Genomic DNA, 27,372 nt, shown 5'->3' with positions numbered 1-27,372 from the left:
AATGATCTATAATGAATTTACCTCCAATATCTTTTATCAATAAATCAAATGGAAGTGATGTGGCCAGTGAACTGGAAGGCTCTCATTCACTGCTCTTGTCTGGAGCAGTTGAGACGCTGCCGCCACTCATCTGTGATAAAACGCGATGCTGCGGTGAAATAAGACGCAGTGGTAACGGACGTCCACGCAGCACATGTTTCACCCGTCCTGCCCGGTTTCTTTAGTGATTTTATAACTTCGGTTTTGGTCTTGTTGTGGGGGGTGGGGTTGGGGGGTGGGTCACTGTGTCAGTACAATATCTTCGAGACAGGACGTGTGCAGCACAGCGCAAAAGCCCTGGTTTTCGACTGAGAACTGGAGTACAGACTGCAGGTCACATAGCAACACAGTCTCGCCTGGCTAGCAGTGTAACGAAAAGGCAAAGAGAGAGATTTAAGATGAACATTTGGAGACGAATGGACTTGCAGGTGGTTTCCTGGAACGTTAAATCTGAGAGACTGTCAAACACTAAAAAGTTGCACTCAGATGAACTCAGTTTCTCTTTCGAATTTTCCCGTTCCACCTTAAATGGTGCCGCATTTACGTTCTGCTGCCTCAGTCAGAATTTAAGGTGGAACGGGAAAATTCGAACAAGAAGCTGGAGAATAAGAAGCGACTTCAGCCTCGTAAAACAGGTCGACCACTGAGAGACATGTTACAAGAAACTGTTCAACTCTTGAGGAAAAGTGTCCTGGCGGAGACGGGAGGAAAGCGGCTGTAGCTAAAGCCTCTATAGTAGGACGTTAACACACACTGAGACGTACTGGACATTAAATGCTGTGGCTCCCAAGATTTCTCTTAACATTTGGGTTGTGACTCCTGACCTAACCTGGATTTTAATGCAGAGGGAGCCGGTCGGATTTCTCGCTCATCCGGTTGTGTTTTTGTTGTGCACCTCCGCACTTCCAAGTTCCGCCGTTTGCGTTCCATCAACATTGCGTTATAAATGAAATATTTAGAAAATAGACTTTGGCATTTGTGATGTTGTGCGATTCAGAATCGTCCCTGTCTGCATCGCGATGCGTCTAAGAGTCAATTTTTCGCCCACCCTTTTACTGAGGCTGAATAAATGACTGACTTTTACTTAGTTTTATCTCATTTGAAGCAACGTCAGCATTATTATGTTAATTCAACAGCATAAATAAAACAATTTAAAAAATCGGTTTGGTTTTGGTCTGAATTTCGGTTTCGGGGAAGAAGTGTCATTTCGGTGCATCACTACTTTCAATCCATACCACATTTGTACGTTTGTAAGCAGAAGATTTTAAAAAAAGTGTCTGAACTGAACTTCATGTTATAGATGTTCATACAGGCTTGTTTTTTTTTGGTGTTTTTTTGCTCATTTTTGACATTTTTTCATTTCTTAATATCAAATCAAACAGAAAAAAGCCAAAATTACACGCAGATTTGAACCAAAAGTGTAATTAATTGCACGCTATGACATTAATACATAACATGTTCCATTTAAAGTGTATAGGAAATGAAAGTAATGACTTGACTTATAAGGGTTACAAAAGCGCCTCAATTCAAGACGGGATGGAGATTAAGCCTTAGCCAAAGACCAGGGACACCGTTTTAACCTAATCTGTTGGATCCATGATAGTGGTACAATAGAACTTATGATACAGCTGTCGGCTTTGTGACAAAAGGTGTTTTTTGGGGAACACTTTACTATAGGGTACTGTTCATAACCTCTATAAGCTTGTTAAGACAACTGACATAACCCTACATAACTCTTTATAAATACTTTTTCCAGCAAGAGTCATTTGCTATAAAGGATACATTCGCCAACTTTGATCAAAGTTGGCTAAAGTAGCTTTTATGCCAGTTACTGCAGCATTCATAAGCATTTACATAGGGTTATGTCGGTTGTTATGACAAGCTTATGTGTCATGTAGCCTTATGAGCAGAAACCTACAGTCAAGTGTTTCCGCTTTTTTTTTTCAGTTTTATTTATTTTTTTAATGCTACCATCTCTTTCCCATCACCACCTTTTGTAAATGTATCTAAACCTTTTATTTTTTTCCCTCAGTCTCAATCCACACTACACAACCTCACTACCTAATCCCCGTCGACAACCACACGACTGACGTTTCTCGGTCTTTATAACCCATTCAAATATGGCAACATAGCCTGTGTACACGGTGTACTTACTTCAAAACATCACTTCAATCTACTGCATATTATATATATTTTTTTTCTGAAGTCAAATATTCTAAATGATACTTTCAGAAAGTATACATTGACACATATCCTCTCTTTTTTTTTGTTGTTTTTTTGTGTTTTTTTGGAAGAAAGTAAGGTCCTGCTCAAATATAATGCGTTAACGGCGGAGGGAACGCGCTTTAGAAGCGCTTCCGGCTCCGCAAACTACTCCGATTGCCCTTTTTTGGCTCAGCCGCTGGACTCCTCCCACTGACTAGCAGCTTCATAAACCAAACGTCAAGCTTTCAGCAGATGCTGACTGTTAAGAACCCGCCAACAAGCGCTCTCTTAAAAAGAAACCAAAGTGCGTTGACCTATTTTATTTTTAATACTTCTCTCTCTTTCTAATATACTCTACATTGTTTTTTGGAAACGTTGGAACGAAAAAAGGCCAGAAAAAAAAAACAAAATTAAACACAAATGTTCTGGTAAATACGTTCTGAGTCAAATGACCATGTGATAAGTCCTCCGCCACTGCTTTCGCTAACAGAGCAGGAGGGTTGAGGCACGCTCTTATGCGAAAACGCACACCAGGCCTTGGAGTCCGCTGGTAATAATTACTGCAACTACATCCGCTACTAAGGGAACTCGAGACCGGCACCAGCTCAGGAATATTTGGTCCTTCTGTTCACCAAAAAAAAACACTTGTGTGGTATGGACAAGCACCATAAACGGGAAGACATCGGGTCTTCCCATAGCTTCTCATTGGAGTAAACAAAGAACAAAAGAAGAGTCTCTTCAGTTATTTCGGATTCTATCTTGTTTACGTTGTCGTTGTGGGCTTGGAGTTTGTCTGAGGAGCGGTATTTAAGAGAGATGCTGATTATCTAATACCCACAGTGTTTTTTTGATAGGTTTTGCCATTTGTTGAGACTGATTCGATTTTTATAGAGATTTAACCTTGTCGATATGTGAATTTGTCATCGCGAATGTAATACCGAATGGTATCAGGTAGCCGCTCTCCAGCTAAGAGGGCACCGTGGCTAATAAGCTCCAACAGTCTAGCCTTAAGTCTGGATTATTAATGCCTGATCCCTTGTCCCCTGAGTGTTAAATCCAGGTACTTCTGTCTTCCCCTTGGCTACAGACTCAGGGCCAGCTCTTTCTACAACCAAACCAGACCGAATCCAACTAAGCCACAGAGCTGTTTTCCCTATAGGTCAGTCAATAAGGCCACACAAACATATATATACCCCTCAACCCTGACCTCTGCCTCACTCAGCAGGGCATCCTTGGACTGTCCTCAGAAGCTGTAGGCATGACCTTTTTCGTTTTTGTTTCAGGGGTTTTGTACTCATTCGTACTTTTGTACAACTGTAATTGTAATCGCTATTGTAATCGGTGCTTTAAGCTGTTAATTTTACTGCATCGAAGAGGTCACATTCGCCGCCGGCAGATCAGATCTCCGTCGACTCGATCCTCTCCAGGCGAGTCGGGACGGGCCAAGGAGGCGCCAGCTGGTGCAGCTTCTTCTCCTCTGCTGGCGGAGTCGGGGAAGTGAGCGATATGGCCACGGACGCCGGCGTCTGGAGGTCTGGGCTGGCCGCTGGCGGCGGCGGAGACCCCGGGGAGGCGGGCAGAGCCAGGACAGGAGTGGACAGCTGTGATCCGAGCTGGTCCACGCGCTCCTCCAGCGCCTGGTTCTTCTGCAGCATCTCCACATAGCTGAGCTGCAACTGCGCCTGGTACTTGAGCACACGCTCCTTCTCGCCCTGCCATGTCTGGCGCTCCTGGGCGAAGCTGAGGGCCTGCCGCTCACGCTGCTGCCGCTCCAGACGCAGCTCACCCTGTAGAAGCTCCAGCTGCCGCCGCAGGTCGCCTGCCTCCTGCCGCTGCGCCTTCGAGTCGTCGCTCTGTAGGCTGAGCAGTGGGTCTGGCGCAGGCAAAGGGGCGGGAGCAGGGAGAGGGGGCAGGGCTGGGATGGCTGGAAGGGCCGGGAGGGGAGGGAGAGAGGCTGGCATAGTAGAGGTCGGGGTCTCCGGGGGGCTCAGAGGGGAAAGGAGGCGCTCGCGACTCCGGGACAGCACCAGCTGACCCATATCGGCCAGGCTGGGTTCAACTGCGCGAGCACTAGCGGTGGTGCTAAGCTCGCTCAGGGCTTTCTTCAGCCCAGCCACCTCCATCTCGAATGCGCTCAGCTTGTCTCTCAGCACGGACACCTGTGGGGGTGAGAGAAAGATGGAAGGGTGATGAGATATATCAAACATATAACATATATTTAACATGTATTATATCGCTGTTGTCAGAAGAAAACCTCGTATCTCCAAAATGGTAACTTTACAGGAGAAGAAAAAACCTTCTTTACTTTTAATGTAAGTCATGAAATTTACACCCAATGTAAAGGGCAACAGGCATTTTCATGTTATGTCAAAAACTGAAACATGACAAAAATGGAGATACAACAGCAGCTATATATATTCACACATACACTACATTGCCAGAAGTGTTCAGTCACCCAGCCAAATCATTGAATTCAGGTGTTCCAATCACTTCCATGGCCACAGGTGTATAAAGCCGAGCCCCTAGGCCTGCAGACTGCTTCTACAGACATTAGTGAAAGAATGGGTCGCTCTCAGGAGCTCAGTGAATTCCAGCGTGGTACCGTGATCGGACGCCACCTGTGCAACAAGTCCAGTCGTGAAATTTCCTCACTACTAAATATTCCACAGTCGACTGTCAGTGGGATTATAGCAAAGTGGGAGCAATTGGGAACGGCAGCAACTCAGCCACGAAGTGGTCGGCCACGTGAAATGACAGAGCGGGGTCAGCGGATGCTGAGGGGCATAGTGTGCAGAGGTCACCGACTTTCTGCAGAGTCAATCACTACAGACCTCCAAACTTCATGTGGTCTTCAGATCAGCTCAAGAACAGCGTAGAGCGCTTCATGGAATGGGTTTCCATGGCCGAGCAGCTGCATTCAAGCCTTACATCACCAAGCGCAATGCAAAGCGTGGAATGCAGTGGAGTAAAGCGCCGCCACTGGACTCTAGAGCAGTGGAGACGTGTTCTCCGGAGTGACCAATCACGCTTCTCCATCTGGCAATCCGATGGACGAGTCTGGGTTGGGCGGTTGCCAGGAGACGGTACTTGTCTGACTGCATTGTGCCAAGTGTAAAGTTTGGTGGAGGGGGGATCATGGTGTGGGGTTGTTTTTCAGGAGTTGGGCTCGGCCCCTTAGTTCCAGTGAAAGGAACTCTTAAAGCTTCAGCACCAAGAGATTTTGGACAATTTCACGCTCCCAACTTTGTAGGAACAGTTTGGGGACGACCCCTTCCTGTTCTAACATGACTGCACACCAGTGGCCAGTGGCATGCTGAACTGCTTCATATAACTGTCAAGTTCCACAGAAATTAAGTTAAAGAGATCATAATTAACTGATGAGCTGATTGAGGAGTATTATTCAAAGTAAAGCACCGAACCACATGTACATGACATGACTGCCCCAGTACTGCGCTCATAAAAATGAGAACTGAAAAAGAGAACAACAACCAATAAGCAGGCACAGCTACTTTCTACTACCTCGCCAATGAACACTGAAGTGGCTGTATTTTGTACAACTACAACAGTAGACTGAGAATTGTTGAAAAGTTGTAAATTTTTGAGAAAAAAGTCGTAGAATTATGACAGTAAAGTGGCATTAATCCCAGGAAAGAGCTTTGCAAAGGGAAGGCAGCACCTCCTCATGTTAAATGAGGGGCGGTGCGTTGGTGGGATTATACTTTCATATCGATTCCACCCATAAAGAAATGGGGGCTACATCTCCGCACCATTCAAGTTTTACAGATAATGAGAATTTTGATCAAACTGATCGATCCACAAGGAGACAGGAGTGAGTGGAACGCCGGGGCCAATACAGCAACTGAGACCCCAACATGTTATGGCAGCCCTCCTACAGTCAGTCTCCTTTATCCTCCAAATATTATGACTTTTTCCTCGAAATAGTACGACTTTATTCTCAAAATATTCCGACTTAATTCTCTAAGTCTAATATTTTTCATTTTTATTACCAGTGGCCCTAAAATGCCATCGTAATTTTGAGTGTAATGATGTACTGAACAGATAAATATTGATAAGCTGCTTTAAGGGTTAAATCCGCACCTCTGCCAGCATGGCCTGCAGCTCGGCCTCACAGCGCTCCAGCTCCAGAGTCTTGGTGCAGAAGGACTCCTTCAGGCTGATCTCGGCCTCCTCCCTCTCCCTCAGCTGGGCGTTCAACTCCTTCAGTTGATTGCGCAGGGCCACCATCTCACCTGCCCGCTGAGTCACCTCGCCCTGACTGTCCCGAAGCTGCTGCTTCAGCAGGGAGATCTCACCTGCCTTCTGACACACCTGGAAAGCAAGGTGAGGGGGGTGACATCCGTACAGCCACACAAAAATGCTCCAGGTAATCTTACGTCATCACTGAATAAGTCATTTGAACAATCACACCTCCCTGAGCCTCAATTCAGCAATTGATAAAATCAACCATATTTAATTCCAAGCACCACAGAAGAGCTCATCCTCACAGTCATGTATAAACAGTGAGGCCATAATTTGAGGTGGAAAAACGTTTTTTTTTGCAATTTTTACAGCAAAAATCTATACATGATTTTGAAATATATGATTTAAATGACGTAAAGAAAACAAATGGCAAATAAATGTTATAAAATATAGAATGAAAGTTCCCCAGGATTCGCGTCACTGGTGTTACCACGTGACCAAAAATCGTATTCTGAAATAAAAGTCACACCGATGACGTCACTCGACCTCCTTTGACTTGTTTTCTGAGGATCTATGAAGAAAAGCTGGTGGTGAGTCCACTGTGTCTCTCAGTTCTCAGAGATTTTCTCGTTCGGCTCATGATCTCATATGAAGCTTCTAGCCGACGTCACTGGTGTGACCGACTTTATTCCGAGGTGACTGTGAAACAAATGGACTAAATGACATATTTTAGTGGATGTTCTGTGATTGACAGCGTGCGGTTTGATGCTCTGCAGCGGTAATTTAGTAAAATGCATTGTTCATTTAAAATGTCTCTGGTGTGACCTTTATTACGTAACACCAATGATGATCAGTTACACCAGTGACTCCTGTGGATAGAAGAAAAGGTTTTGGTACGATTACATTTTGAGTGGAAGGATGACCCCTAACTTTTTGTTAAACTAGAGTACAGCATATTTTTCCCTGTGGCTGATAATCACAGATTAGGCTCTTTTTGAGGAACCAATGATCATCACTCTCTCACCTCCCACTTGGTCTCCTCCAGTTTGGGCAGCAGGTCAGCCTGCTCCTTCCTGTAGTCCAGGCACTTCTTCTCCAGCTCCTCTCGCTGGGCCAGCAGCAGGGTCATCTCGTCCTGGAGCCGGCGCTTGTCCTGCTGCAGGCGGGTGATCTGGGCCTGAAGGGCCTGCTGCGAGCGCTGTGCGCGGCGGGTCACCTGCTGCAGCCGTCCAGCGTAGTTCTGCCTCAGTTCCTCCATCTCACGCTCCCAAACCCGCTGTTTCTCCTCAAAGACCTGCGCGATGGCCGCCTCGCTCTGGTCCAAGTTCCGCCGCATGTGGAGCACCTAAGACAAGAATAATGAAAACTGCGCTTGAAAGGGTTTCAAGGTAAACGTGTTAGAGAGCGTGTAGAAGGTGGCAGAGCTTCCTTGGAGTACTCAGTCACACATCACCACGCAGAAGCTTGGACTGCACAAAATAGGGCTGGGCAATATAATGACACATTCTGTTGCTTTAATATGGCCTGTTCTTGGCCTATGACAGAGCACTGCATCGCACACTAAACAAAATACCACTGATAACAAGGTTGACAAGTTAAGAGCAGCATGTCATTATATTTCTGTCATAGTGTGTCAAACATCACAAAAATAACGTGCACTATATACTAAGCCAACGCGAGAAACTCTGCTTCCATTTTTTCAAATACAGTCAAAACAGCCATTACGCACAAAAAATCAGACATTCATTTTTCAGTTTTAGGAGAAAAGCAAAGATCAGAAAAGATGCATTTAACAAAAATTACACAGGAGCATAAACAACTAAATTCAGGGGTTTCCCGCTTTGCCTTTATTACAGCTTGCTTTCTTTTCAGGAGACTCTCAGCTTTTCCAAGGCATCTGCAGGGATAGTTCTACACCTCCAAAGCTCAGTCTTAGAAGTTGGCTGCATTTTCTGCTTTTCATGATCTAAGTAATCCCACATTCAGTGATGCTGAGGTCTGGACTCTGGGGTAGTCAGTCCATTGTTCTGAGAATACCAGCAGCTTCTTAGGCTACGTTTAAATTACCAGGTTGAAGCGGCACAAATCCAATTTGTTAGCTGGTGTTTTCAGGGCTGTGTGGACACAAATCTGAGCCACTTTCACATGTGGTCCTAGATTGGCTGCGTATCCGATTTGTGTCCATGTGACCTGAATGTGACGCTCAGATCGGATCGCTCATTTTTTTTCCACCGCGCATGACCATCATTCAGCGTTACCATGTCAACAGCGCCAAACAGACGTTAAAGCCTGTAAACGGTGGAAAAGCAGCTCATCTCACCTTTTTCTCCTCCGTCTGGCTCTAATAACGAAGCTGAGAGCTGATCAGAGTTAACGATCTTCTCAGCGAAGCTCGTTCTGCTCGTTAGTTTGTGCTGATGATGCAGTGATTCAGTCACGTGACGTAACTGAGTAGGATGAGCTCATGAGGGTCATTTCAGGAGCCGGTTCATCACATTAATGACAGATCTGAGTCACTTATCTAAACGAGTGTGAACCGTCGTGTCAGAGAGATCGGATTTGAGCGAAAATCAGGTTGGAGCAATGAGTCCAACATCAGTGTCTGACCTCACAAATGCGCTTCTGGAAGAACGGTCAAAAATTCCCATAAACACTCCTAACCCTTGTGGAAAGCCTCCCTAGAAAAGTTAAAGCTGTTATAGCTGCAAAGGGTGGGCCGACATCATATTAAACCCTATGGATTAAAAATGGGATGTCACTCAAGTTCATATGCGTGTGAAGGCAGACGAGCGAATACTTTGGGAAATATAATGCATCTAATCTAATCCTATTATCTAATCCTACAGTGTGATTTCCTGGATTTTTTTCTCATTTTGTCTCTCATAGTTGAAGTGAACCTATGATGAAAATTACAGACCTCTCTCATCTTTCTAAGTAGGAGAACTTGCACAACCAGTGGCTGACTAAATACTTTTTTGCCCCACTGTAATTACGTGCATCTAATCCAACTAATATTGCAGCTGCAATTTAAATTCCAGAATAGACCAGAATATCCACCTTTTCTGGCTTGACCCCTGAATGTAGTGAGCCAAACTGCAAGTAAGTTGTGGTTGTGATGTCATAACACATGGACGTTTGGTTGCCTCTGATTGGTCTAACTCATCTACAGGCATTTTATAAGCTCTTATTAGGTTCTTCAAGGGTTCTTTAGTTAAGAAACACTCAATAATCCATTAGCATGCTAAGAAATAGTTGTTCAGATTGATGGAGAAGGTGTTGTATATGGTTCTATACAGCACCGAAATGTTCTGACATCATAACAATAGTGGAACCCTTTTTAGAACTAGACTCTTTAAAGAACCTTTTTGAAGACTGTAGGCTATAAAAAAAACTGCAGCTCTTATGATCTGAACATTCCACTTAAATTGTGATTTTTGATATAAATGCGATTCATCTTTCAGCCCTAGTACTGTATATGTAATAAAATATCTACAAAGCAAAAATAACAATTTATTACCCACCCACCCCCTGCATCAGTTGTGACTTTCCGTGGTCTAGAGCTTCATAGCTGAGCTGTCGTTACTCCTAGACACTTCCATTTTTCAGTAATAGCACTTACAGTTGACTGGGGCAGACCTAGCAGGACAGAAGTTTAACAAACTGACTTGTTGGCATCTGTTGACAGGACTATGTTTAAAGTCACTGAGCTTTTCAATGCATCCCATTCTACTGCCAGTATTAGTTTATGGCTATGTGCGTACACAACTCCAAGTCCACATACTTTTGGCCATACTGTGGTTTTTGCTCTATATATATTTCACATAAAGAGAAGACTGCTGTAAAAAGAAAATTTCAATTAACAAACAAAAACAGATCCTTCCTCCTCACCTCTTGCTCTCTCTCCCACAGGCGATCCTCCAGGTCACGGATGACGTCGTCCGAGGAAGGCGAGGGCCGGAGAGGTGCAGGGGCATCGCTCAGGTGGCTGAGCCGTTGATAGGACGAAGAGCTCTTGCCTGAAGAGGAGTGGCCGCTGTCTGAGGCGCTGAGTCCGTTCTGGTAGCCAGGTCTGTCCGGCTTGTCCAGGCCAGCCGTGCCCAGCCGGTTGATGTGACTGGTAGAGGCACTGAGAGGTCCCAGGGCCGGTGGGGGGCCGTAGCCTGAGCCTGCGTAGGTGGGCAGACTGGTCAACGAGTTCCTCCCAGAGTCCGACAGGCTGCCCTGACCAGCCCGACCACCACCAGAGTGATTCCCCCCCCGGCTGTTTGGACTGTCCTGTTCGCGGCGAGCCGCGGAGGCAGCGTGCCCTGTTCTCTCGCCTCCGCTGCCTCCACTGCCACTGCTGCCTGGACCCCCTCCAGCACCTGCACTGGCCTGGAGGGGGCACACAAGGTTCTGCATGGAGTGGAAACTCTTGGGGACCACAGGCTTGAAGGCAGAGGGACGGACCAGTGTGTCAGGGTCCTAAAGAGGAAGTGTGGGGGAAGGATTAATTCACCTGAACAGTGTGTCCACCTTTGCAGGTACACAATTACTGACTACAGCCCATTTATTGCTAAGCATAATTAGTAAGCTGTCCTCTGCCTTTATCAGATGAAAAGGACTGCTGATGTTCAGGTATTATTTGGGAGGTGAACCACACTCAGCACAGCAGTGTCACTGACATGGCAGCAGTGCTCGTAGGAGTGGCACAGCGGCGTTGCTGGAGATTTTACACACTTCACTGTCACTGCTGGGTTAAGAGTGGTTCACCACTCAAAAAGCCCCTGACAAGACTGCCAGAGACTAACCACTGATGAAGGGCCAGAGGATGGCTAACACAAACAGTGCATGGAAACACACAAGTTAAAGTTTCTGTACAACAGCAAGATGTACCCATATGGGAGGGGTCGACAACCCAAATGTTAAGAAGAGCCTGTTTGTCCTTTCAACAAAAATCTAACCACCTTGCGCACAAAGCAAGGTCTATAAAGACATGGATGAGTGAGTTTGGTGTGGAAGAACTTGACTGGGTCCTGACCTCAACCTGACAGAACACCTACAGGATGAATTGGAGCGGAGAGTGCAAGCCAGGCCTGCTCGTCCAACATCAGTGTCTGACCTCACAAATGTGCTTCTGGAAGAACAGTCAAAAATTCCCTTAAACACACTCCTAACCCTTGTGGAAAGCCTTCCCAGAAGAGCTGAAGCTGTTATAGCTGCAAAGGGCGAGCCGACATCAGGCAGACGAGCAAAGCACCTTGGAAGCTACAGCAATTCGGCTGTAAATATGTCTTGGTATGTGTTAATGATCTAGAATAGGCTAAACGTATAATATAAACGAAAACGCAGACTTACTTAAAATTCGGACAAGAAGCTAGCGAATGAGAAACTTCAGCCTCGTGACTTTAGTGTTTGGCAGTTTCTCATAACAGGACAATAAAAGAGCTGCATGCATACATTGCCAACCCCTGCCATAAGGTATGGTAGATATGTCTAATAGCAGTAACAGTGCAACCCTTTAAAGGGAGAAGCTGGACAGCCATACAATCGTTCCTCCTCTCCTTCCATCTAGCGCCACGCTGATGTCGTTCAAATGGAGAAACATACTTCCATGGCGTACTTCATGACCAATCAATTGAATGACCACCAGTTCATCAGACACTTAATACAGCAACTGCTAAAGATACGTTCACATTACAAGCCTCGTTGCTCAAATCCGATTTTTCGCTCAAATCCGATCTCTCTGACATGACGGTTCTCATTCGTTTAGGTAAGTGATTTAAATCAGTCATTAATGTGATGAACCGGCTCCTGAACTGACCCTCATGAGCTCCTCCTACTCAGTAACATCACGTGACTGAATCACTGCATCATCAGTACAAACACAAACTAACGAGCAGAACGATCATTAACTCTGATCAGCTCTCAGCTTCATTATTAGAGCCAGACGAAGGAGAAGAAGGTGAGATGAGCTGCTTTTCCACCGTTTAGAGGCTTTAACATCTGTTTGGCGCTGCTGCCATGGTAACGCTGGATGATGGTCACGCGCAGTGGGAAAAAAAGCACATGAATTCTGATCTGAGCGTCACATTCAGGTCACGTGGCCACGAATCGGACACGTATGCGATCTAGGACCACGTGTGAAAGCGGCTCAGGTCGGATTTGAAAAGATCAGATTTGCGTCCACACAGCCCTGAAAACACCAGATCTGAGTCACATCAGGGTGAAAAATCAGATTTGTGCCACTTCAGCCTGGAAATATGAACATAGCCTAAAGAACAACCTCAACCCCCGTGCTGTACCTGTGCTTGCTCCAGCTTGCCGGAGACGGGTAGGATGTTGGGAGGGGTCTGGTTGTCTGTCTTGGCTTTGCTCTTGTCCTTGTGCTGCGGCGGCGCTTGGTGGCTGCCGTTCTTGTCGTTTGTGAGGACTATGCTGTTTCCACACATGTCCATGCTCTCCCCTCGCCTGTGGCTTTCTCTCCTCGCCGCACCGTTGGAGAACGAGGAGCTGGATGGCAGTCGCTCCCCGTTGGCGGTGTGCTGCCGGCTGGAGGAAGAGGCATTGTGAGAAGGGTCGCGGCTGTTGCCGTGGCACTCCCTCTGGCCGCTGTAGCCGCTGGGCTCGTCCGGTACCAACACGCCGGCCGTTTTGGTGGCGGGCGGTGGCAGGCGGTCGGCGCTGAAGCTGCGGTCATCCAGGCGGCGGCGGGCTACCAGGGGGCCGTTAGGGGTGGTGCGTGTGCCCACGCTGCGCATGGTGATGGCCCGCTGGCTGGAGGCTCCACTTCCCACGCTGCCCATGCCAGGAGCGCAGGGCCCCTCACTCGGCCGCCCGCAGCACCAGCAGGCTGGGGCGGGCGGGGTGTGCGGGGTGGGCCGCAGGTGTACACACTGCACAGGAGAGGACAGAGTTAGTGTTCTGTTAAAGTGTTCTCCTGATTATCACATCAATACAGTATATTAACAATTTTATGAAAAGAATTCCTACATCCTATAAAGAACCATGAACACTCAATGAATCCTTTGCATGATTAAAGGGCTCTTTGCATCATCAAAGTGTTCTTCAGATTAGTGGAGAATGTGCTGTAGACGGTTCTGTATAGCACCTTTTTGAAAATGTTTCTATATAGCACCCAAAAAAGTTCTTCTATTGTTACAGGTGCTCTTTGTAGTTCTACAGTTACAGACTGTAGTCCATCTGTTTCTCTGATACTTCGTTACCCTGTTCTTCAGTGGTCAGGAAACCCATGGACCCTCACAGAGCAGGTACTATTTGGGTGGTGGATCATTCTCAGCACTGCAGTAACACTGACGTGGTGGTGGTGTGTTAGTGTGTGTTGCGCTGGTCTGAGTGGATCAGACACAGCAGCGCTGCTGGAGTTTTTAAACACCTCAGTGTCACTGCTGGACTGAGAACAGTCCACCAACCAGAAACATCCAGCCAACAGTGTCCTGTGACCACTGATGAAGGACTAGAGGACGACTAACACAAACTGTGCAGCAGCAGATGAGCTGTCGTCTCTGACTTTACATCTACAAGGTGGACCGACAAGGTAGGAGTGTCTAATAGAGTGGACAGTGAGTGGACACAGTGTTTAGAAGCTTCAGCAGCACTGCTGTGTCTGATCCACTCGCACAACACACACACTAACACACCACCACCACATCAGTGCTACTGCAGTGCTGAGAATGATCCACCACTCAAATAGTACCTGCTCCGTGAGGGTCCGTGGGGGTCCTGACCACTGAAGAACTGTAGAACTACAAAGTGACCCTATACAGTAAGTGGGGCTGATAAAATGGACAATGAGTGTAGAAACAAGGAGGTGGTCATGATGTTACGCCCGATCTGTGTGGTATGACTTTGTTTTATCGTAAAAAAGCATTTTTTCTATTGAACCTTAAAGAACCACACAAAATAGAAACTTTAATAGAAACGAAATGTGATAAACAAACAAAAAAAAGGTGGAATCGTTAACATTTGTTTTTCATTAGAGCCGCTCAACGATTCATTACGACTCATATTAACCTCTTCAGGCCAAAGCCAGAAAGTGTCTATTTCTGTACTTTAATCTGCTCCTCTCGGCTGATCGTGTGATTTCTCAGCGCTGCTGTTCCTTTAATTTTCTAATGAACGTGATTTAAAAAGCTGAACATTCTCAAAGTTCATTTAGTTTGGGTCACACACAAAAACTGTTTGAACAAGCAAACACATCCATAAGAACAGAAGTATCCCATATCCATCTCGGTTTATCGTTGGCGTGAATAAACAAGTCAAAAACACAACAGCCAACAACAAAAGAAGCGTTGCGCATCTTTTATACAGTGATAGACGATACGGCAGCATACAGAAAGCTTAGCTAGGGGTGGGCGATATGGCAACAATATCATTTCACGATTAAACTTTTTTTTTCATAACTTTATCCCGATTCTTTTTCATGCTGGTTTTTAATACATTTTGCAAGTTACTAAACAGTACAACCAAACTAATCTCCCCATTTAAAAATACAGTACTCAAAGAAAAAAGGAAAAACAGACCATTTTGGCCAACGTTCCTTTTTGAACAGATTTTGTGTGTGTGCAATTTTAATTGGTTTTACGAGGTAAACAACACTACCAGTAACAGCCAGAATCACTTGTTGCAAAAATAATTATGTTTTGAACTTTATTTTCCATCTTGGCACGACATTCAGCGTACATCCGTGGAATGATGGTGTTGGAAAAGTATTTGTGGCTGGGAAACTCAAACTGCGGATCAACTACTTTGAGGAGTCTTTGGAACCCCTCGTTTTCCACTGTTTTGATGGGAACCGTATCCTTTGCCAGATAAGATGTTATTGCTTCTGTTACCTCTTTCCATCGTTCGCTTGTCTTCTCATTTGGAACGCCTCCCTGAAATGCTCATGTTAGCGTTGTTTGTTTTGGTCTTGCTGTAACGTTATCGGTAGCCTGTGCTGGCTGCAGTGTACGGACCTCCTCAGTGCTTGATTTTCAGCACACTGATGGTACGCTACGACTGGTTTATCTGCATGCCTCTAGGGTGGGCATGAAAGGGACTAGCAAACAGTGGGCTTTGACTGAGGGAAAATAAAAGCCCACATCGCTTGTCTGTGCATAGCACTGCAGCGGATATATTTTGCATTGTAACAGGACCCAAAGATCTCCCTGTGATGGCGTATCACGGACACGTTATAATCTGATATCGTCATATTGCACACCTAATCAAATGACTGAACCTGATGAAATGACTTTACTGTGACCAACTGGGACCACATATCAAACCCACCAACAATCTGGGTCACACAGTGAGGGTATTATCAAATAAATACCTCATCAAAACGAACCAAATTTGAATCGGTTTGAAATATCAGTCAAATCTGACTGAAGATGACATTATTTTAAGCAAATGTCTGCTGATATTGTTACCAGTGAGTCTGGAGTTCAACAAGAGTCTCTGTATGCAGTACAATTTCAATAAGAAATTCAAGATGCACTGATATGGGAACATATCTGCCAATACGGATACATAAACGGCAATAAATCAATGAAAACTGTGGCGTGCGCCCATCCATGGGCCCCAATATCGGCTGTGAGAACCGGCAGGAAGGCAGGGCCCGAGCTCCGAGTGGACGGCGGGGAGAGGAACAGTCCTGAACCCTGTCTCCTGGGCGCCGTCTCCAGTCCCGCAGTAAGGCCACATTAATTAGCCTCATGTTCAATCCAGGTGGACGAGCTGTGAGTGGGGGGGGTGTTCCCTCTCGGCTCGGGCGCTCACGCTGCCCTTAACGAGAGACTGAGTGAAGAGCTGAAAAGGTAGAAGCCACTGAAAAGTGGGCTTTGTTTGGTTGTTGTGTTTATTTGGCGTGTGATTAAAACTTAAACGGCTGCTGCAGCCCTGAATCCTGCCTCCAGCGTGTTCCTTGTGCCTGGGGTAGCACATGATGTACATTGATTTATAATACAAATGCAGTAGAATGAACAAAATGCAGACGTTTAGACACAGTAACCCAACATCACCTCAAACACTCAGCTCTTCTGGAGTGCAATAAACACAGGGGTACAATAAATCATGAAATATTGGTTTAAAATACTGTTCGAATCCAAACGTCTGTCGGATGCTGAGCATATTTTGAAGAAATTGTCTGGCGGTATCACCAAACATCCATACTCACTACAAACACTAGGGCAAGGCTATGCTGAAGATAATACATCTCACTTAACGTATCTAATTCATGAGAAGAAAAAAAAAACAGCTGCCTTGGTTGATTCCGATTCAGTGTTGTAACATGTCCAGACACTGCTGTCACCTTCAAACTGAAGCTAATTAAAATCTATTAGAGATGGATGTAAAAATGAGAACAGGAACACAGACGCTGAAAAGAGAGCGCATATTAAGTAACCTTGCTGGCCATAAATCAGTAATGTCAGGTTTGACTGCTCAAGGTTTGAATGCTCTTGAAAGGATGAGACAAAAAAAGGGCCATTAAGTACAAGTTAGTAATTTTTCAGGAGATATTTCTAAGGAGATCAGAAGATAATCCACCTGCACAAAGAAGAAGAAAGTCAAAGGAAAATAAATCGAAAAAGGATTAAAAGCCACACAGAAAGTGGGGCTCCTAACAACCACCTGGAAGACCTGGTAGACTCCAAAACAGGCCCCATCAGATAAACAGCACTCAGCACATGAGACCGACACATAAAACAATGGACTCACTAGTTTAAGCTGAATTTAGACGACAGAAGCCAAAGCGACTGAGCCGAACAAAGTACAGAAGAGACAGTGAAGTGATGGTGAAGGTACGAAGCTGACGCTGACTTTTCTTCACCAGCTTCTTATCTGAATTTTCCGTTCCACCTTAAATGGTGTGCAGTTACGTTCTGGCACATCACTGCTGCAGCATTTAAGGTGGAACGGCTAATTCTAATATGAGTCTGTCGAATAAAAAGTCAACTTCAGCCTCGTGGTGAACGCTGCGCTCGTTCGGCTGTTGGGGCTTCACTCGTTTCCAGCTTACGGAGTTCAGCTTGAGCTCTGGTGCTTCTCTTCTCGTCTTCTGACATAAACTAAACCCATAAACACAGTGACAGACGTCAGACGACGCCGCTGTTTATTCAATTTACGGCAGGAAACGAATCCATTCACCTGAAAAAGAACCAACTGTGTCGATCCCGTCTGCAGTCAGACTCTCCACGTTTCTTCCACTTTGAGTCTCGAGCCTTTTCGAGTCACTAGGATGAAGTCCGAGTCAGAGTCAGAGTCTGAGTCACTGGTGCTGATGTCAAAGTCGAGTCCAAATCTGACATTCTGTTACGCACCCATCACTTTAACTGCTCCATAAGCTCATTCTACAGATGTTCATCTGTATGTGCCTTATGTCACTTTACTGTTCACTTCAGGGACTTTCTTATATTTATATTATTTTTTATTATTCTATTTTTCTGCAATTAGTGTTTATTTTATGATTAGTGTTTATTTAGTGTCTATTTAAATTCACACTTCTCCTGTTTACCGTCTATTTAGTTATCGCTACACCACTGGGTCTGAGAGTAACGCAATTTCAACTCTGAGTATTGACAATAACGCTGACTTGACTGGGTGACTCGAGTCCGACTCGAGTCGGAGTCACATGACTCGAGTCCACACCTCTGACATGTGGTATTCTGAAAGTCACTTTAAGTAGCAATAATGTGATGGTGATTATACATTTTGCAGATTATTATCTGACTTAATGGCTCTTTGTATAACGGCTTAGCAGTCTTTGTCTGGCTTTCTCGTTTTTGGACAGTTTTATTAAGATTATTGACGTTCAGACTGGGTGCTGCTCTACACAGGACAGAGTATGAAATAACAGCACCGTAAACATGCGCTAAAAATGAATTCTGAAGTCAATCTTGCTTGACTACAATGCAGTAACAGTATTTATAATGGATACATAGAGCTGGGCGATACTGCCAAAAATGTTATCACGATAAACAAAATTCATATCGTTCGATATCGATATGTATCGCGAAAAATGGGCGATTTGTTGCTGTTTAAAACTATCGTTTATCATTTCTCAAATCTGTCATGGGACAGTGGGAGAAAGTGTCTGGTGAGATGTTTTTATCTGCTGGCAGTCGTGGGCTGGAGGTTAGAGAACTGGCCCTGTGACCGGAAGGTTGCCGGTTCGATCCCCAGCACTGACAGTCCATGACTGAGGTGTCCTTGAGCAAGACACCTAACCCCCAACTGCTCCCCAGGCGCCGTCGATAGGGCTGCCCACCACTCACTGCCCCCTAGTGTGTGTCTTCACTAGTGTGTATGTGGTGTTTCACTTCACGGATGGGTTAAATGCAGAGGTGGAATAAAAAAAAAAAGTATCACTTAAAAGCACGGCTGCAGTTTTTGTTCTAGTCATAAAAGAAAGAAAAGATTATTTTTAGCTGTGTGGTGACGAGCGCTCGGCTATCCCATTGCAAACGCTAAACAAGTGGCCACAACAGCTAAATTGTTTAGTTTCTCAACAACGTCAACTTAGTACAACCAGCAAATATGAGCTGACTCGATACATCAGAGATGGATCACACCGCCTCACTGCCATCAGTCCTACCACATCCCTGCCAGAGCATGTCACAGTGTTTAAACACCAGCTAGCAGACGACTGGATTTCTCTATGGTAACTTGAGGGGTGAACCGCAGTGTGTCCTCCTTTTAGCTACGTTTGAACTGAAAGCGGCGCTTTCGTGTCTTGTTTGATGTTTTTAACATCAATGATGTTTTTAACATCAGTTCAGCCACGCTGTACGAGTGACTGAGCGCTGTTTCAAGTTAGCCGGCTGCTAAAAACAGCTAGCCTGGAAAGATAGCGCTCTCCCGCTTTCCAGTACCTCACAGCTTCCTCGGTTTACTTTTGTTTAAATTAAATTATGGCTGTAACTCACATGAACCCACTTCTTTCTTTCACGTTCATCACTTGGGAAAGCACACACATACACACATTTTCTAAGCCGCTTCTCCCTCAGGGTGGTGGGGGGGTGTTGGAGCCTATCCCAGGGGTCATTGGGCGGAAGGCAGGATACACCCTGGACAGGTTAGGATGCACAGAAACTGTCTACAATATGTCTACAATAACAATACTGTGTTTGTTGAATATTGCAGTATCACTTATTATTAAATATCTGCACATACATCCATTCTGTATAACGCTCAGTCAAAAAAAAGATACATAGAGAAGAGGAAACACATGACTGGAGTGATCTCATCCTGATCTTCCACTGGTCATGGTTTAAACCCTGCCACCACGCAGTGCCAACAACTGACCGACTTCCTCGCTACTGACATAGTTCTGAAACATCCCATACGTACCTGCAGCCCGAGTGGGACCCTCCCAGAAAGTTCCATGAGCTAACCCAAGAGCTGTACGATCATGACATCACGCAATCAGCAGTGAGACTTCTATTAGAACAAACACCAAAACCTCTTTGTTTCAGAGCCTTGTCTTCAAGGCAGGGACAGCTGGACCTTGATATGTCTGGAGTGAAGCTGTTAAATATTCACCCATGAAATCTCTGATATTACTGATTACTGTAAGTGAATTTCTCTCTGTGTTTCCTGTAAACAGCTGTGGCTGCTGCCAGGGCAGCATGATATGAAAAAAAAAAACATTGTGATTTAAAATTTTGTGACTGCGATATCTATCTGCCTTGCAACGTACAACCCCATATGAAAATGTGAAAAATGTAAATAAAAACAAAATGCAATGACGTGCAAACCATTTACACCCTGTGTTTCATTAAAATGCTTCAAAGACAACAAATCAAAATTTGAAACTGAGAAATTTTTATTGTTTTTTCAAAAATATATGGCCATTTTGAATTTGATGCCAGCAACATATTCCAAAAAAGTTTGGAGATGGGCAAAAAAGCCTGGGAAAGTTGTATAATGCTTGAAACACCTGGTAGTTAATTGGCAACAGGTCAGTAACATGCCTGGGTATAAAAAGAGCATCTCAGAGAAGCTAGGTCTTTGAGAAGTAAACATGATGATGGGTTCACCACTCTGTGAACGACTGAGTGGGCAAATAATGTAACAATTCAAGAATAACATAGCAAAGAACTTTTCCTTTTCATCATCTATGGTACATAATAACTTTCAAAGATTCAGAGAATCTGGAGAAATCTCTGTATGTAAGGGACAAGGCCAAAAAACTGTATTTGCTGGCCGTGATCTTTGGGCCATCAGGCAGCACTGCTTAAAAACAGACATGATTCTGTAGTGGAAATCTCTGCATGGGCTCAGAAACACTTCTCAAAAACACTGCCTATGAAAACAGTCTGATGCTGCATCCACAAGTGCTAATTAAAACTCTTAAACGCAAAGAAGAAACCACATATAAACAGGACCCAGAAACACTGCCACCTTCTCTGGGCCTGAGTTAAGTTAAAATGGACTGAGCACTGCTCTGTATTAAAAGAGTCTGGGTGCTAAACTGGCCTGCCTTCAGTCCAGACCTGTCAACACTGATAACATTTGGCACATTATGAAATAAAAAATATGACAAAGGAGACCCCGAAGTGATGAGTAGCTGAATCCCTACACCGATGCAGAACGGGAAAACATTTCACTTTCAAAGCAACAGCAGTGTCTCCTTAGTTCCCAAACACTTACGGAGTGCTGTTTAAAAGAAGAGGTGATGAAACACAGCGGTAAACAGGCCCCCGTCCCAACTTTTTTGAAACATGTTGTTGGCATCAAATTCAAGATGGGCATATATTTTTCAAAATTTCAACAATCAAATTTCTCAGTTTCAACATTTGATATTTTGATATGTTGGTATGCAGGTTTGAGCAAAGCGAAAGGCGTTTCACACCCTGTATTTAACAAAACCACATTAGTCTTGTCCAGTTAAAAGTCCAACCCCATTTCACCCCTCGCCCCTACCACTTAGCCCTGAGCCCTCCGTTTTGGGCATTGACTTCTAGCGGTAGGGTGTCCTGATTTTTGTTGAGATAGAGGGGTAGGGTGAAGCCTTAGAGCTACACAGCCCTCCAAACAGAAAAGAAACAGAAACGGGCTGAAAACGAGACCAAAGAAGCCCACAAATGAGCAGTTTTAAAAATGTTAAAAAATTACAATTACCATTGTATTATCTGAGATTTAATTAGCTGAAATATACGAAATAGAACCTTTAGGACCAAATGTAAACAATACATACAAGAATGATAAACCAACTGCACTGCACTAAACCCAATAAAACATGCCAAATTATGCTCATTCTACTGCTTTAAAGACGTTTCATATGTACATCTACGATAAGCTCCTGAAAAGCTTACACTACGTTCCAAAGCCTTGGTTGCAGCCAAGGCTGGGCGGATCCTCGGTAGGACTGGTCCTCGGTAGGACTGCCCTGTGAAGACTCCTCCTTAGTAGCGCATTGGTCACACAAGTGGAACATTCCTAACGAGGCTGTGTGGTGACGTCACCAGAAAGATCCGGCCTTTGAAACTGGGAGCTGGTGAGCCCGTTGCACTGTACGGCCACAAGCTCATGCCATACAATAAACTACACATATACAAATACCTCTGGTTAAAATACGATATATGGGCAAACGCTTTAATGAATCAATCGTTTTACACTTCATAAGGAAACGAAGACGAATTCAAGCACGTGAACAAACTTACTTTTTAGAAAAAGCTCTAAATCTCCAAGGGCTTCCTATTTCACCATTTTCGTGATGCTTTCTTTTCCTTAGTGTTGTTCATGCGCAGAGAACTGTAGGTAACCGAAGTCCTGGAAGGATCCATCAGTTGCGTCCCCGAAGTCACTCAAAGCGTAGGCTGCATTTCTAGGCTGTATTATGAAGGGTGCTTCACTTTGGAGCAGCCGTCTACGACACGGCAGGTCAAAATGCAGCCTATCTCTGCTGCAGCCCAGGGCTTTGGAACACAGCTGTTGTCTAATCACCCACCTCTGCACATCTGTTACCGCTGTGGATGCTTTATGACACCTTTGTAACATGTGAAGCACACAAAGTATATTAATATGCTATTACGTTCACTGCCGTCTTAAATTCAATGCTAGCTTAAATCTACTGCCGCCTTAAATTCAGTGCCACTTTAAATTCATTGCTCTCTTAAATGCAGTTCCAACTTAACCTTAACTGGAGTTCCAGCTCAAATTCTGCGCCACTTTAAATGAAGTTCCTCCTTAAAGGAATGTTTCACCAAAAAAATCGAATGCTCACAACTGCCTCCTTAGCCCAAACGTTGTGGATCGGCCACGGCAGGTCTGGTGTCCAAGGGTTGCTTCTTTACTTTTGTAATGGACCTACAAGGCTAACGTAAAACATTTCTTATTTAAGTTACGTTATCGCCATAGCTACAGTGCAGAACCTTCGGACACCAAACTTGTCGTGACCGACTGACCTTAGCGAGGTTTCCATTCAAACGTCTAGCAAAGCTGAAGCAAATTACCTAAAATTTGGAAATTCGGTCAATCTTATGTGCAAATTCTGAAAGATAATGTCTCACGTTACAGAGTGGAGATGCCAGGCAGAGCGGGCAGTGCCCATTTAATGAGGGCTGGATTCACTGTTTCCACTTTTTCGTTGCCCATCGTATCCCAGCAACCTTCACCCCAGATATAGTGTTGATGCCTGTGCCTCAATTCGCATACTACCGTCATAAATAGCATGTTGAAAATAGTACTGGCAGTAATACGACGGAAATTATCGTTATTGTGATGAATTATATCACAATATGCTCCTCTGGGTGTGCTGTGGATATCGTTAGTACTTAAACAACACTGCTTAGCTGCCTGTTTGATTCAAACGAGAGCATCCTTAGTCCTGTTTAATTGGATTTAGCGCAAACTACAAATGACTGGATTAACAAATTAACTACAAACGACTGGATTGACAGTCTTTGACAGTGTTTATTAAAGTGGTCTGCTCCAACTAATCACATCAGAAAAAAAATGATCACAACACATCATGTTTCAGGAAAACTTCATGAAATATGATGACACAAAGTTTTACATATCGCCCAGCTCTACATTTGCTGTACTATTAGTACAATATGTTGCCAGTTTCAGAACAAAACCTTCTACACTTATTTTCAATGACGTTTCATAACTGAGCACAAATCTGCCATGTTTAATTTGACTTAATGCAGTGCAGTTTGAACAACCAGCTGCTTTATTATTCTTATAGTATTGTCTATATTTGGCCCTACAGGCTCTAATTTCTGTGTTCCAGCTTATTTAATCTCAGAAAAGTTCGATATTGTGATATGCATCGTGATTGAGGTGTTTACATGGGCGCACTGTATTCCGACTGAGATATTAGTCGGATTATTAGGCTGCATGTAAACGTGGCTTTTGAACTTTTTTTTGGAAATAAACCTGTTGTGTCAGCGACTATTCGTAATTTGAGACGCAGCCAAATCATTTTCATCTGCAGCTGTGCTTCTTGTCGTCAGAAGCAGCAGAGTAATGTGGCTTTTAGCTCACTTATTTGTAGGGGTGGCCAAATAATTTGAAAGTATCCGTTTTTATTAGTATTCAGCTCTCTAATGCCTAAGAAAGCATGGGTGGATATTAAACTATTGGACGACTAGAACGAGTACGAGGCTGGTGAACCACAGAGGCACGAAAAGCTCGACGAATCATCTCAAATATGTAAACAGAGCTTCACTTCCGAGTTCCACTGGTGTCTGGTGAGGGGGGCTAAATCCTAGGAGCTCAGAGTCTCAAACCTGTTTGTTATGGTGAGTTCTGGCAGTGCATTAAGAGGGGAACACAGGACTTGCTGCCATCGTGGGGGCTCTCAACCAGGAGAGTCTGGTGTGGAGGGGAAGCTAACTGTACCCACTCTAGCCAGTGACTCGTTAGGCTGTGGACCGAGAGCCATATGACAGAGCTCAACCCGGCCCTCAGTGCTGCTTTCCAATAATAAAAAACTAATTAAGCAAATAAGTAAACACAACATCTCAAACACTGATGTGGCTCATTAAACTGTATTCTGTCATAGCACAGGAGCTGCAGCTGGGTTTTAGCCTGACTATTAAAGGTGCAGTGTGTGAGATATAGTGGCATCTAGTGGTGAGGTTGCAGAGTTTCCCTTTTTTAAGTAAGTGATACTTTTTTAATTTTCTGGGGAAATTCCACCTCCGCACACATTAAGGGGGCAGTGAGCACACTTGCCCGGAGCGGTGGGCAGCCCTATCCTGGCGCCCGGGGAGCAGTTGGGGGTTAGGTGTCTTGCTCAAGGACTGGGGATCGAACCAGCAACCTTCCGGTCACAGGGCCAGTTCCCTAACCTCCAGCCCACGACTGCCCCCCTTTTCCGGTGTGTAGTAGAACCTATGGTGGCTGTCAGGTTTTCTGCCAACACCTTTCCTGATTTTGTTTTGCTTCCTCATGTTTTTGCTTCTTTCATGAAGAGGATTTACCCTCCTTTGCTTTTCTTGTGCTAAATAATAACTATGATCCTCCACATTTCAAACTTTGGGTTCAAAGCTTCTCACAACACATGCGCAACATGGCAACAATCCAGAGCAGATTTATGAGAAAAGTGGCCACTTCCTATTTCCCCTGTTATATCAAAATCAGGATCGCTAAACAGCAGAGGGCGCCTGCGAGCGAGTCCCCAAAGAATGGGAGTAAAGGAAGCTCAGAGGATTAAAACGAAAAGTTAAGTTGCACTAAAAACGCAAAGAAAACTCACCTGTTTGTTTCCTTTTTTCTACAGCGAACAAGTTTTGGGCAGCAGGACCTAACATTACTGCTACTGAGTGCTGATTGGCTGGCGAGCGGAGCAACTCATCGGCTGTTTGCGCTCGCTGACGTCATGAACGTACAAGCTCATGCCATAGTTTAAAAGCTCTTAAAAATATAACAGCAGTGTTAAAATGTTTTACGCTGTTCTGTGTCCAGGTAATGACGGCTTTCTTTTACACTAAAAATATTTAAGCATTTATAAACTATGATTTTGCTCAAATGCTCCAACTCATTCTTTTTGCAGCCGCTCGGGAGCGCCCTCTAGCTGTTGAGAAACCCAGAAGACGTTACAGAGCGGTGATTCTCCTCTCCGGAGGAGGTTCTCTGGAGGATCCGCTCCCAGCGTAGATATGAAGGGCTCATTCCAAGCTAACAGAAACACAGGGATGCGTAGTTACGGGTGATTATACACTAATGAAAACATGGTTTTGTATACTACACTCCATTTCTGCGAACAGACCCTCTTAAATCTTACACACCGCACCTTTAATGCACTGCCGGAGCCTACTGGACATGTTTTGGAGTTGCAGTAACAAGCATGTTTAAAATGATGGCTAATTATGAAAGGTAGATATTAGTATTTAAAAAAAAAAAGATTATGAGGACAAGCGTTCGGGTCCTGCAAAATGCTGTACACTCTTTTTTTTATTCCTGCCACTTTTTTATGCACACAACAGAGTCGTATGGAAACCCCTCCCTCATATATTTAGTATGAACTGTGTAAATTTCTTTAAGTCCCCCATCCCTTCAAGTCATGTGCCATCTTGGTAAGCAGCAGGAGCAGCGCTTGTGTGCAGCGCTGCAATGTGTCCAGCAGGGGTGCTGGACTGGATTGGCAGTGGCACGTGCCTCCACTACCTCTCTCTTTCTGCTACAGTCGCTCACTCACACGCATTACATCATCACTCCCATGCTTCATATAGGCCCTGTACGCTTGCACACACACCACCACGCTTGGGCTGTCTTCTATAATTCCCTCCTCCAGACGATCGGAAGACTTTGTGATGATGGCGTTGCCCCTGCAATACACACTCACTCATGGATATTAGACCTGTAATTGGCATCAGTGCCTCGTTCCATTGGCCCCAGTGTAGGATCAGGCCTCCATGCAGTCCTTTCCAATGCTATGCTATGTAAAAGGCACACGCTGACATCAGAGCGTCATTAATCTGAGATGCTGGGCCACCAGTGAAAGACCCACAGTGATGCAGATGAGCCTGGACACTCATAGCCATCACGTGAACCTGATTTACAGCAGCCTGAGATGCTCAAATGACATGCCGTAAATATAGAGCACTCAAAAAAGGCACAGAGAGAACGTGTGTGATGCTTAGGCCTGTATTTGAAGCCCACCACAAGCTTTCCAGCACTCATCCCTTCACCCAGGCCTTGCATATGAACCCCAAGCCTGATCCCCAAGCAGGCACAAATGGCCAACACCATGAAGCTCACACGTTTTCCGGAGAACAGGCTATTTGAGGTGTGTGCACTGAGTGGCTTGTAAGCCAGGCAGCTTCCTATCTGAGCAGCTTCGCGCTCGAATTTCCCCGTCCCACCTTAAACGGTGCAGACAGAGACAGAGCGTAACTGCTGCACCATTTAAGGTGGAACGGGGAAATTCGAGCACGCAGCCTGGCGAATAGGAGCACTGCTCGCGTTAGTGCTGTTTGCCTCCATCCAGCACAATGGAGCCCCAATGGTGGGCTTGCTTCAACACACCCGGGCACCACAGGCAGCGGCGACGGCGGCGGCAGCACAAGCCCGCGCGAGCCCCGTTTTCTGCGTTACATAACGGGGAGCAAAACGAATTTGCTTCTCGTGCAATGACACGGAGGGGGAGAAGGGGGGGTACATTCGTGCAATCGTCGTTTAACACGGTGTTCTGCACCCTGCCACCCCCCCTCTCCACCTCCACTTCCACCTCCACCTCCACCACCACCTCCTCCTCCTCCTCCTCTTCTTCTTCCCTTCTTTCTCCACCATACAAGCCCCACAACACGCACGCACGCACGCGCATCTACACACAGCATCGTCTTCTCTCGCGCGCTGGGGAGGGGAAAGCATGCAGGTTCGCGCTGAAGGGAGAGAAAAGAGAGGAAAACAGGCGCGGACGGTTTTTCTAAAGCACTTACTGTCTGCGGCGGCTCGGCGTGTGGTTTTGGTGCGGTGCGGAGCTCGGGAGCGCGC

At 45.2% G+C, this 27,372-nt stretch overlaps 1 protein-coding gene across 1 annotated transcript; it reads right to left on the bottom strand.

Moving 5' to 3' along the window:
* Positions 1–1,350: 1,350 nt before the first annotated feature.
* Positions 1,351–27,372, bottom strand: LOC108441057 (leucine zipper putative tumor suppressor 3). The gene is made up of 6 exons (XM_017720348.2): positions 27,318–27,372; positions 12,729–13,319; positions 10,333–10,908; positions 7,469–7,789; positions 6,343–6,573; positions 1,351–4,403 (listed from the first exon to the last, which is right to left on the bottom strand). The coding sequence occupies exons 2-6, from the start codon at positions 13,227–13,229 to the stop codon at positions 3,642–3,644; spliced, it is 2,391 nt and encodes a 796-aa protein (XP_017575837.1). The 5' UTR covers positions 13,230–13,319; positions 27,318–27,372; the 3' UTR covers positions 1,351–3,641.

The sequence above is a fragment of the Pygocentrus nattereri genome, chromosome 23, assembly GCF_015220715.1.
Source record: "Pygocentrus nattereri isolate fPygNat1 chromosome 23, fPygNat1.pri, whole genome shotgun sequence".
Classification (NCBI taxonomy): Eukaryota; Metazoa; Chordata; class Actinopteri; order Characiformes; family Serrasalmidae; genus Pygocentrus; species Pygocentrus nattereri.
This window is presented reverse-complemented; position numbering and strand designations above follow the sequence as displayed.